Here is a 12,362-nt window from a genome sequence, read left to right on the forward strand (position 1 = left end):
TTTTTGTAGATATACATTCATTTTTATTTTTACTTTTATTTAATTAGCTATTTATTTCCATATTGATTTTTGTATTTATTTTTAACTTTTGTATCATATTTTTTATTTTTGTATTTTTTGTCGTTTTCATTTTGCCTTTTATTTATTTATTTGTTGTTGTTTTTTTTTTTTGGCAGCTTTGTCCCTCCATACCTTTGCTTTCCTTATGCATTTAATTTTTTTTTTTTTTTTAAACGGGAATGATGAAGTCGATAGGGTGGCCGCAATGTAGTTGGTCGCGCAATATCCTGGGATCGAAGGATCATCAGTTCTTTTACTGACTGCAACTGTTCACTGTCAAAGTGCCCTTAGGTAAGACCCTGAGCCCCTAAGTTTGCTCCTAGTGGTTTGGCAGAGTCTTGAATGGCAGCAGCACCATTGGTGTATGAATGTGTGCGTGACAGTAAACACATGTAAAATGCTTTGTGACCCCTGTATGTAAAAGGCGTAATCAGGAGTTTGCTTGCTTTCTTCCTTGAATGATTGTGATAGGGTTGACAGGTTTTAGCTAAAATATGTGATTTATTTTGGTGGGTATGCTTTTTCAAAATCTGAAAATGATACTCAATGGTTATTGAATGTGCTTAACAGTTTATACAGGAATATTTATTTATTTCACCTGTGCTGTTCAACTGCTTAGGCACAGAGAATAGGAATCTGAGTTTCCTTATAGAGTGAAAAGTTTTAACATGCCACGTGGGAGTTTCATGTACTCTCATTGTGGTTGTTCATATTGTTTAATTTATTAGGAGACAGAGCAGCAGACAGGAAGGGGTTGTGGGGCAACACAGATAAGGAAGCAGACCTTAGAAAAGAGAAGTATCTCATTAAACACATATGCTACCTATGAACGTAGCGGTGCTATCGTGATTTAATTATATTTACCGGTGGACACCATGTGGTGGTGGGGGGCTGGCAACTGGGGTAAAAGCGGGAGGAAGGTAAGTCGCAAAGTAATGTGATACAGCAGGGTGGAGCGAACAAAATTCCGGCAATGTGAGGTGGGGGACCCGGTATTATGAAAATCAACTGTAAGTGTTGATAGGTTGACATTCCTACTCTTTGATACCTGATCGCTAATCCTGGCACCGACAATCTCAGTTGCACCTAGTCATGCATGAACCCGCTTCGACGTGAACCCATTTTGACGTGTGATAGTCATGCAGAAAAATGGAAATGCCGTGCGGGGGCCCCGCACAGCCGGCCACAGGGCGAGACATGAAAAAAGTTCAAATGTAAAAGACTGAGAATTGAAATTATCTGAATGCATCAGAAATATGTGAATACTGAAGTTGAATGTCCTGTTGGAAATGAATAAGAATGTTTTTTGTCCAAAATAACAAAATTTGTATAAAAGCCCATTCCCAACGGTAAACAAAAAAAAGATAATCATGCAAGTTTTTTTTGTTGTATTTCCCAAAAAGGCAAGAATCCCATTTCTGCCATTTTTTTCCTACTGACTACTGCTCATTTCTGCCATTTTTTTTTAACTTGCTGGCACCTGTTTCTGCCAGTGGAATTTATTTATTTATTTATTGCTGCTAATAATCTGTGTGGTGGAACATTTTGGGATACAGAATGTTGAAGGTGCAACAGTAAGAATCAGTTCAAGCATCTGGGATTGGAAGTAGAACAAAAAAGAACTGCAGCAACATGCGTGAATCCTGAAAGCATTAACACAATGATATAAAATACCATTACTGTTGTGAGATTTTGTAAAACCTGCGAGTCCACAGGGAATAGAGAAGTGTTGCAAGTTACATGGGCCCATGACTGACATTTGTCTTATAAAAAACATTTTCAGTTTGTGACCTCAAAGGTGTTTAGAGTAGACCAAAAATAATCTGCATATTGATGTCCGATTAAACCAAATTTCCATCATTTCATGCGATATTGGCGTGTTTACGTCATTTTGCTAACAGGCAAACACACTAGCGCTGCAACGATTAATCGATGAACTCGAGTATTCGATTCGAAAAAAAAAATGCAAATTAAATTTTGCTGCTTCGAGTATTCGTTTAATTGAAGTGGCATTGTAATGGCTTGCATTTGAAAGTGCCTCATTTTACATGGCCAAATCCAACTGCTCCCTGTTAAGGCCAACATAAGCTAGGTTTTTGTTTGAGCTAATGTTTTTTAATGCATTCGTTATTTAGTTTAAAGGTATATTTAACCAATTTTTGTGGGAGTATGTGTCTGAACCATTTGTTAAGAGCAGTGTTAAAAAAAAATAATTTTTTTTTAAAGGATTTTATGGCATGTAAGCTAGTGGACTTTTGCTATGTAAGTTAGCCAATTGTTCTTTTGTTGTACATATGTAGATCCTTATTTAGTTATTTTTTTATACCGTTTGAGGCCCAGCTCAGGTATTTTAATTTTTTCCATGTTTATCCGATTACTCGATTATTCGAACTAACGAGTTCATCGATTAATCAACTATTAAATTAATCGATACCTGCAGCCCTAAAACACACACAGACAACATTGTAGAAGACGTCATTTGTAAGACAGATCAGTCGGTGGATGCACTTGGCAAGGACAAAGGAGAGAGACAACAGGCCTTTCTAGCCATTAATTATTGTGTTGATATGATGCGGTCAACAACCTGACGCTGTTCCAAGTCAAACAACAAGAGCGCACACAGTTCTCTGATTGATGTCACAAGAAGATAAAGGGCACCACTGAGGTGGCGACACAAAGACTGTCCCTCATGACAAAGGTCAATATTTGGCACTGACAGACTAAGCGTCCTTGGGCAAGAACATCAGTCATGTAGATGGAGGAAGGCAGCGGTATTGCTTTTTCATGTCTGGTAACGGCAAGATGCAAACATACAACGTACAGATTGCTCGTTAAACCAACAGGTCATGCTGAGCTTTGTTTCGTCCTTGCTGGGATTTGCAGAACTTGGCTGATATTGTACATGGATCGAGCTGTATGATCAACACCAGCACACACAGCGCCATACGCTCTTCTTTAATGCTGTCGCGGTGGTTAAGCAGACACCCAATCTTTCAAAGATGGCCAACAGAGAAATGTTAAACATCTGTGTCATTTGCACAGCACTGCAAATCGGTCAAATCATTAGCTAACCACAGAACATAACCACATCCTGAACTGATACACTAAAAGGATTTGTGGAAAACGACGACTGAAGCAGCGTGAAGGAGGATGAACCTCTTTTAAATGTGACAGCTTGTATGCACAAAGTTGTCAATCTTTTCTGTAGCAGTGACCTTTGTTCTGTTTGACTTTCATAATGAGGCAAACAACAAAATTGGTGTTGCGATCGTTCAAAACCCAAATACACTGGTAATGTTTTGAATGACATTTTAACATTATATTTGGTCAAGTAGAAGCAGAAGATTAAAGCCCATTAATTATAAATATTTAATAAATGCTAAACCAGTGGTTGCCAAAGTGCGGTATGAGTACCATCAATGCTGTGTGGATTCCCCTAAACCAGGGGTCCCCAAACTTTTTCCTGTGAGGGCCACATAACCCTTCTCTTCTCTGATGAGGGGCCGGGGTCAGTTTGTAACAGAAAAAGTGTGACGATTGCAGGAGTGCCTAAATGTAAAAATGTATTGTTTTTCAGAAAGCCACAATCAAATAACCCTTTCTGGATTCTTCACGGAACCAAAGTAAATAAAATAAAAATGATATAATATAATATAGCATAATATAATATAATATAACATAATTAGGGCTGTCAAACGATTAAAATTTTTAAGTGAGTTAATCACAGCTTAAAAATTAATCGTAATTAATCGCAATTCAAACATCTCTAAAATATGCCTTATTTTTCTGTAAATTATTGTTGGAATGGAAAGATAAGACACAAGACGGATATATACATTCAACATACTGTACATAAGTACTGTATTTGTTTATTATAACAATAAATCAACAATATGGCATTAACATTAATATTCTGTCAAAGCAATCCCTGGGTAGAAAGACTTGTTCTTAAAAGATAGATTTTAGTACAAATTATAGAAATTTTATGTTAAAACCCCTCTTAATGTTTTCGTTTTAATAAAATTGGTAAAATTTTCAATCAAAAAAATTAACTAGTAGCTCACCATTGTTGATGTCAAGAATTACACAATGCTCATGGTGCATAAAATCAGTCGCACCCAAGCGCCAGCAGAGGGAGACAAAAAACACAAGTAACAAGTGGACATGACACTGCTGTCATTTTAATCTGTTTGAGCGGGGCATATGCGTTAATTGCGTCAAATATTTTAACGTGATTAATGAAAAAAATTAATTACCGCCCGTTAACGCGATAACTTTGACAGCCCTTAATATAATATAATATAATATAATATAATATAATATAATATAATATAATATAATATAATATAATATAATATAATATAATATAATATAATATAATATAATATAATATAATATAATATAATATAATATAATATAATCGGGGGTGCACATAATTTTTTTGCCCAGGTTCTCAGAGGAGGACCTGGAGATGTGACTTGGTCCTCATTGAGCTTGAGAGCCGACCCACCTGATGCGATAAATTTATGACAAGCTTTACTTAGAGCCAATTAACTTTGATTAATTATATTAACAGTTAATGCTTGATTAACATCAACTGGCACAACAAAATTGCCATTACTTTGAAGTGAAATGTAAAGAAATAAACATAAAAGCACCAATTCAAAATAAAGGGCATTATGCGGCTCCCACATTAACTCCAAGCCTTTTTAAAAGTGGGATTTCCTCCTCATAAGACCTCATTGAACGTGCATGTTTAGCTTTGTAAAATGTGAGCAAAAACACGTTTGTCAGTGCATGTCGCTGTTCATTACCTTTATTCCGCCCTATTCCGCCACATGTCCATAGGGCGAGTGGGGTCCTGTTTGACATCGACAGTTTGCTTAATTGCCACATGCTCTCTGTTTTTTTCGTGCTTTTCAAAGTTTGGATGGCTGAAATTCTTTGACCCAACATAAAATGCGTTGCTCTAATCGGCGACATTGGGATTCTCACGGCACATTTTGTACCGCATTTCCGTGCGAGCATCATTCGCTTCTAGCCATGGTACCTGCTGTAGCCACTTTTCAGCAAAAGTCCTTTTTTTCGGTAGCTCCGGTGACGTCTCTGTCGTCTGTCTGTCTTTTGACGGGGGTGGGGGAACACGGAAGTAATTACTCAGTGTGGCCTGCCTCATCGACATTTTGCGAAGTTATTTTCTCGTGTCCGCCGCAAATAGAGTGGTCAGCCATCGGTACGCAAAAGCGTATGGAAGCCGTTGAGGGCCAGCGCGTTTGTCTACGTCCAGTACGCATGTGCGGACCACTTATGTGCACCCCTGAATATAATATAATATAATATCAGTATCATAATAATACTGTATTAATTAAATAGATAATAACCAAATAACCATTGCTCAGTTCTTCACAGAAAAAAGCCAGGACATAAATAACTCTAATGGGGTAAAAAAAAAAAAAAAAAAAAAAAAAAAAAATTTATTTTTACAATTTTTTTTTTTTTTTTTTTTTTTCAGGGGGCCGGACCAAATGTGGCTGCGGGCCGTATCCGGCCCGCGGGCCGCAGTTTGGGGACCCCTGCCCTAAACAAAAGTGACTGAATTACAACCAACCAACCTTTTTTCAATCCATTACAATCCAGTACAGTTCAGTTGTATTCAACTTAAACTACGGTACATTAACAAAATCAAATTTAATGTTTGAGAAGTATTTCTTTTTAATTTGGGAACACCTTTTAGCTGCAATACAATTCATTTCAATCCTTATACACACTTTTTTTTTTTGTACATAAGGCTTGTAAAAATATACTAAGTATACTAATACCTCAACTTTTTCCCCCCAAAGATTTTGGCCTTCTCTACTTAAGAATTTTAACTCTTTGCCTACAATTGACAGCGATAGACATCCAATTCATTTTAACTGGGAGGTTTGACAGTGTATGCTTACGATTCAGTGCCACTGACGGCGATAGACATCAAGTCCATTCTGACTGGAATCATCGCTGCCAGCCTTACCAGTCAATATGGAATAGAAGTCTATCGCTGTAAATGGCAGACAAGGAGTTAATATTGGCCCTGATTGTGGTATTATATAAGTATTTGAGGTGGTACTTGCTGTAAAATATTTGTGAACCACTGTGCTAAGCAGTCTTTAAACATATCACGTTTTCTACCTTGATTGGTGCAGTTGGCATGCGTCTCATCACTGTAGTCTCCGCAGTCATTATCGCCGTCACAAGTCCAGTATTCTGGGATACAGCGACCGCTGTTACATTTAAACTGCACACTGGAGCAGGAATGACTGCAGCCGGCTTCATCGCTGTTATCCCCACAGTCGTTGTCTGCGCAGAAGTGCACACAAATCATGGCTCTCTATTATTCAGTGTGTTGGCTTCACAAGGGTGCGTGTCTGGTTGCTTACCGTTGTCACAGCGCCAGTTGATGTTGATGCAGCGCCCATTATCGCAAGTGAACTGGGTAAGAGGGAAACACGTGGGATAGGCTGGGCACAAGGGAGTAAAAGAGACTTTGTGAAATGAATGACTTGTCTCGGCGCAACAACAAAACAATGCGGTCCAGACGTACCGCATGAGTCGGGTTCGTCTGAGCGATCTCCGCAGTCATCATCCAGGTCACAAGTCCAGGAAATAGGGATGCAACGACCACTGGCACACGGATATTGATTTGGGGGGCATGTGCGTGCTGGCAGGTAAGAAAACAGAGAACACATTTACTGTCGACATCTCAGTATGCATACAGTACATAAGAAGTGAGTAGTCTTACAACTACTTGTCGGAGATTAGATTAGCGCCCAGAATTCTCGACTCACGGACATCTGTCCTTCACCGGTTGTTTGGCATTTGTGCCCTTTCCTTTGGCTTTTTTGGTAGCACCCATTTACGATTGTGGCGAATTATTTTCTCTTTTAGTCTTCAGTTTTTGGTGTCAGTATTGATTGGGTAAGTAGCCGCCACTCTTTGTTTTACATTAGCTCCTGGTTCTGTTTGCCCCTTTTTTCCACCTACTGTGTGGCTAATAGCGTCTTTTCGGCTCGATATTTGTTAGTTGCTGCCTCACTGTTGGCCCTTAAGCTGTGCGACGGCTACTGCTGTTCCACGTCTCTTCCTCGACAGTTGCTTGCTGTTTGGGGAGCATTCAAACCCCCCTCGCACATCTTACTTCAACTATCTACTCGTTCGTCTGTGTTGTTTAAGCAATTTACACTAAACGCCCAGCACTTATTGTGTAGGCAGAACTCGTTCCTCCTTTCCTTGCCTTGCCACACTCATATTTTACCAATTTTATGAAGGGCTTATGCTGTTTGACTAGTGGTTCCCTCCTTGGGACCTCTAATTCCAAAGACCGGTGTTCAGATTGTCGTGGCCCTGGCGGCCTTGACTGTGGTCTTTCAGACGTTTCCCACATCGTAGGAACGGTCATACCCAGGAAGAACTCTGGTTTTCGAAGCTGGGTCACAGTCACAAGCCCATTCCCCACTATGGGACTACCTCCTTCCCAACCTAGACACTCAAAGTGCCATGGTATGTCCACAAGTGCATCCGTCCCCCGATCGAAGAGGCTGAAGGCTGACCATCAGCTTGCCTCAGAGGTGGATCGGAATTTAGGTTCCTTCTTTAAAAAAAAAAAAAAGTTTGAATTTTTTTTTATAAAAAATATTTTTATTGTATTTTTGCCATTTGAGATATTTTACATTAGTTTTTTCCTTGCTTGCAGATAGCCCCTGAAAAATTTCTGCCCCATAGGGTCACTGGATTCAAAATGTTTGTGAAAACAAGCAAAAATTACAAAGCATTCAAGTTCAAATTCAGCCAATAGCATTATTCGAGGAATGTAATACCAAATATTTTTTCTCCTTAGAAGAACAATTTGTAGGTAATACCATACTAGTCATGAACCAGTCTAATTTGTGGACATTTGCATTTTAATTCAGCCTTTTTGGTAAGATTATGTTGCCCCTCCCACCCCTTTTTTTCTTTTTAATCTAGTCTTTTTTGTTTAAATACAGAGAATTTCCCTGATGAAGTGACCAAAGTGGACAGTAGCCATAATGGATTTAGAGTTTTTTTTGTGCAATATACTCTGACCCCTTGCCAAAATAAACTTCTACAGACAAAGCGAACAAATGCAAAATGAAAGGTTGTATACATCTGAAGTCTACCAGAACATGTGGTGTTTGATTCATCCTCATCATTGCCGCAGTCATTGTCGCCATCACACAGCCAACGATAGGGGATGCAGCGGTTGTTCTGGCATTTGAATCGGTCTGACTGACAGGTGTGCTGGTCTTGTGTGAGACATCAGGAAAACCACAAATCAATAAAGACATGTCACCGAGTTGCTTTTTCAGCTAAAATACTAACTGGTTACAGAAAAAAGTTAGGGATATTTGACTTTTATGTGAAATTTGTGAACCTAAAATGTACCTTGTGACACACATGGGGACTAACCTAAAGTATTGATTTGTGAAAAAAAAATTGAACATAGGAAGTTTTCACCAGGCAGAGACCATATGACAATTGACTGTGAAATCAAACAAGAACACCAAGACAAATATGTGCCAAATGGGAAAAACCTAGGCACTGCCATTACATCTACATCACATAGCTTGAAGGAGAAAAATCTGGAAAAGTCCAGATTGTCGTGGCTTGGTTTGCATTAGCAAAGCGCCTCAGACAACATTGTGTTTATTTCGGCGTTGCCAGGTAACCGTAATAGAGGCGACGAACACTTACGGCAAAGCTCAGGGGCCTCGTCACTGTTGTCCAGACAATCGTTGTCCGCGTCACACTTCCAGCGCGCTTGAATGCAGCGGTTGTTTTTGCAGGCAAACTCCCCGGGCTGGCACTGCGGTGGGGGCACGTAGGAGGGATTGGCTGCAGGATGGGGTCGGAGAAGAAACAGATGGGCCTTTGAGAGCACATTTCCACACAATAGCCTACTGGTGGATAGGTCAGCTTTTCTCCATCTTAAAGTTGCAATAACATTTGAAGATTCCCTCCCTCGGATCTGGCAGCTACATTATAAAATATATTGTATAGAGGAGTTTGGGGGTGGAAAGCTGAGTCTAGAACACTTTAGCAGACTGCACCCATGCTGAGTGAATATTTTTCTATGAGAGTCTGTTGATGTTTAATGAAAATTTCAACATTCCTTTTCTATCATTAGTTAAGATGTGAGCCTCTCCAAACTGATTTGGGGTACACCCGTATTACCTATCACTTACTCTGTCAGGAATGGCATACAGTAATTTCGTTAACACACGTTTTGAGACCGGATAACAATAATCTCAAATTCTGTAAGAACGTATGAACTCGCAGAATGATTTGCAAAAGTGAGTTGAGGACCCATTCTGGTTGGTTTAAGAAAAAGGAATACAAAAAAAAAAAAAAAAAAAGGAAAATAAATATTGAATGTGATTGGTTTTCATGACTAGAAAATCATGCTTACATTGAAAGGAAATGGCCAGAAATGTGCAGCAATCGTGTGTCTTTACTACAAGTTTGCTTTGCTGTTCGGCGGCTGGATGGTAAAACTTTTTTTCAAATGTGTATTTTATACGTACATTCAAGATAACCAGTGGGTTCTATGCAGTGTGAGCGTGAATTATTATCAACTTGCAAAATTTTTCATGAGTTTTATACATCTACAATTAAATGATCATGTTCCTAGCATTTTTGTGAACTGGATACAATTTTGGGGACTTAATTTTGTGCCGTTTCCAATTAAAATGTGGCTTTATGATTGAACAGATGACAGGCATGTACTTTCAAAGGTAATCGAATCACCTTGCCGGGAGACACAAGCACTAACTACTCATCCTCTGTGCCGTCTCACCTTTGCAGGTGACATTATCCACATCCAGGATTTGATCATCAGCACATCCGCAGGACCTGCCATTGGGAATGGCAAGGCATAGACTGCTACATCCCCCATTCATAACCCTGCATACATTGGTGCCTTTGCAACAACAACAAAAACAGAATACAAATTTGTCATAAGTTGGTATGAAATTGACGGTGACTCCTGTGAGGAATCTTTGTGTACCTTGTTGCTGGTGAGCATCATACACTCTAATCTCAAAAATAGGCGGCCTCTCATTTCGGAGCAGCGTGACTGTCTTCGTGACTTGGTCCAGTTTGTAAATGCTACCGCCACGGTACTCATTCCAAAAGAGGAATTGTTTATAGTGACACAAACCAAAGGCATGGTTCAACTCTTGCCCCTCATACACCACCTTTTCAATCAGAAACAAGAGGAGTACGTTATGACACTGTGATAAAAATTCAGATTATTACATTTTCAAGCAAAACAAACCTTCCGTTCTGTCGTGTTGAGGTAAACCATTTCAATACGGTCGTAGTAGGCATCAACCCAGTAGAGTATACCCTGAGGAATGTCCAGACTCAAGCCATTGGGCCACAGAACTGTCTTGCTTGTCAGGAACATCTGATGATTGGATCCATCCATCCAAGCTTTCTTGATTTTTCCCCTGTTACTCTCAGTGGGATCCTCCTCCCAATCTGTCCAGTACATCCACCTTGAAGAGAAATGTTCACTCAAATATTACATGAACTGAAAATGGTTAGGATCGTTTGACAGTAAAGGTAAATGGCTCACCCGTTCAGAGGGTCCACCACAATGGCACGCGGGTGGCTCATCTTTCCCTCGATTAGAGTCTTCCGAGTCTGAGAAGCTTTTTCCAGTCTGGCAACACTGATAGTCTTTTTAGGCCCATCATCTGTCCAGTAGAGATTACCTCCCATCCAGTCGACTGCTAACCCCTCCACTGTGTGGATACCTGAGATATAAAGAGAAAAGGCTTTGAAAACGCAATCAAAGTAAAATTAAATTCAAAGCTACACTAAAGTATGGGCTGCTGTAACAGCTACCAGGACAGAATTTTGGACAGGTTCCTCAGCAGCTAACATAAGTCATTTGAGCATCAAATTTGTCCCTGATTTGCATTTGAAATTCTTACCATCTTTCAGTATGGTGTCTCTCTCTGTCCCATCTATTTTCTGTCGACCAATAATGTAGCTGGTAGCATCAGCAAAGTAGATGAATTCACTGGCGGCGTGAAAATCCAAAGCTCGAGGGTTCATGAGGTTCTCAATGGGGATCATGTACTCATCTGGTACTTTCGCATTCATATCCATGCCCCTGATGATTCCAGGGCGACCCTTACCGTACACCAAGAACAACTCATGGTCTGGTTCTAGAGAACAAAGAACATTCCTAACCACCCATTGGCAAAATAGAAACCAGAAAAGGTACGCATAAGATGAAAATTGTAACTCACTTTTGCAAGACTTGCCATCATTGCCCAGGCTGAAGCCAAATCGGCAACGACAGGTGCGTGTCTTGTGGCTATTGCCCAGTAGACAGATATCAGAACAACCTCCAGCCTTTCCAAATTGATCCAAGGCACATGCATGACTGCGTACTGAGATAAGATTATGTTTGACACAACGTTTTTATATACATATTTTGGTACACCAATGAAAAAAACCTGGAATATAGGAACAAACAGAGGTTGGTAGTAACGCGTTCCATGTACTCCATTACATTTACTTGAGTAACTTTTTGAGAAAAATGTATTTCAAAGAGTAGTTTTACTAAACCATACTTTTTACTTTTACCCGAGTAGATTTGTGAAGAAAAAATGTTACTCTTACTGTGCTACTTTGGGCTACACAAGAGTCGTTAGATTTTTCTTATTTATATATTAGATTTATTTATTTATTTTGATGCCAAAAGTAGCTGTACCAGTTTCACCAATGAGACGTCGCAACAATAATCACTGACTCCATAATAAAAATCAGACTCAAGCTTGCCGTTCTATGATGATGCCAGCCTGTTCAATCACGAGGCATCTTCAAAGCACCGAAAAAAATGTACAAAAGTACAGTGCTTCCTCTACATTCAAAGTTAATTCGTTCCAGGACCTTGTTTTCTAGTCGAAATGGTCGTATGTCGAGCAAGATTTTCCCATAAAAATACATAATAATTCCATTAATTCATTCCACAGCCTGAAAGCCTACACTAAATCCCTAATAAATACTGCTGGTGCTATTACAAATGGCAATTACACATAGCAAAACAAATTATAAATAAAAATCGGAATAAAATAATAATAATTCCTGTAATAATGTAACAATCGGGCTGTAATGTGGCGGACCTTTTTTGCTGTACCTGAGCGCACCGCATGGCTGACGTGACGGTGAGATAGGGAGTGTGGTTCAATTTAACTTTCTCTTTTAATGTTTTGTTGCTGGCGTCAACTGCA

At 39.4% G+C, this 12,362-nt stretch overlaps 1 protein-coding gene across 2 annotated transcripts in view; it reads right to left on the bottom strand.

Moving 5' to 3' along the window:
- Window positions 1–12,362, bottom strand: part of lrp1ab (low density lipoprotein receptor-related protein 1Ab) — a 141,215-nt gene that overhangs the window by 51,030 nt on the left and 77,823 nt on the right. For both annotated transcript variants that reach the window (XM_057829834.1, XM_057829833.1), the window contains exons 10-20: window positions 11,376–11,519; window positions 11,055–11,291; window positions 10,694–10,874; window positions 10,391–10,613; window positions 10,121–10,310; window positions 9,911–10,033; window positions 8,809–8,949; window positions 8,235–8,360; window positions 6,641–6,757; window positions 6,477–6,557; window positions 6,229–6,396 (exon numbers count right to left, since the gene is read on the bottom strand). In XM_057829834.1, coding sequence (XP_057685817.1) covers window positions 6,229–6,396; window positions 6,477–6,557; window positions 6,641–6,757; window positions 8,235–8,360; window positions 8,809–8,949; window positions 9,911–10,033; window positions 10,121–10,310; window positions 10,391–10,613; window positions 10,694–10,874; window positions 11,055–11,291; window positions 11,376–11,519 — 1,731 coding nt within the window. The remainder of the gene's footprint in view (window positions 1–6,228; window positions 6,397–6,476; window positions 6,558–6,640; window positions 6,758–8,234; window positions 8,361–8,808; window positions 8,950–9,910; window positions 10,034–10,120; window positions 10,311–10,390; window positions 10,614–10,693; window positions 10,875–11,054; window positions 11,292–11,375; window positions 11,520–12,362) is intronic.

Source organism: Corythoichthys intestinalis, chromosome 2 (assembly GCF_030265065.1).
Source record: "Corythoichthys intestinalis isolate RoL2023-P3 chromosome 2, ASM3026506v1, whole genome shotgun sequence".
Lineage (NCBI taxonomy): Eukaryota > Metazoa > Chordata > Actinopteri > Syngnathiformes > Syngnathidae > Corythoichthys > Corythoichthys intestinalis.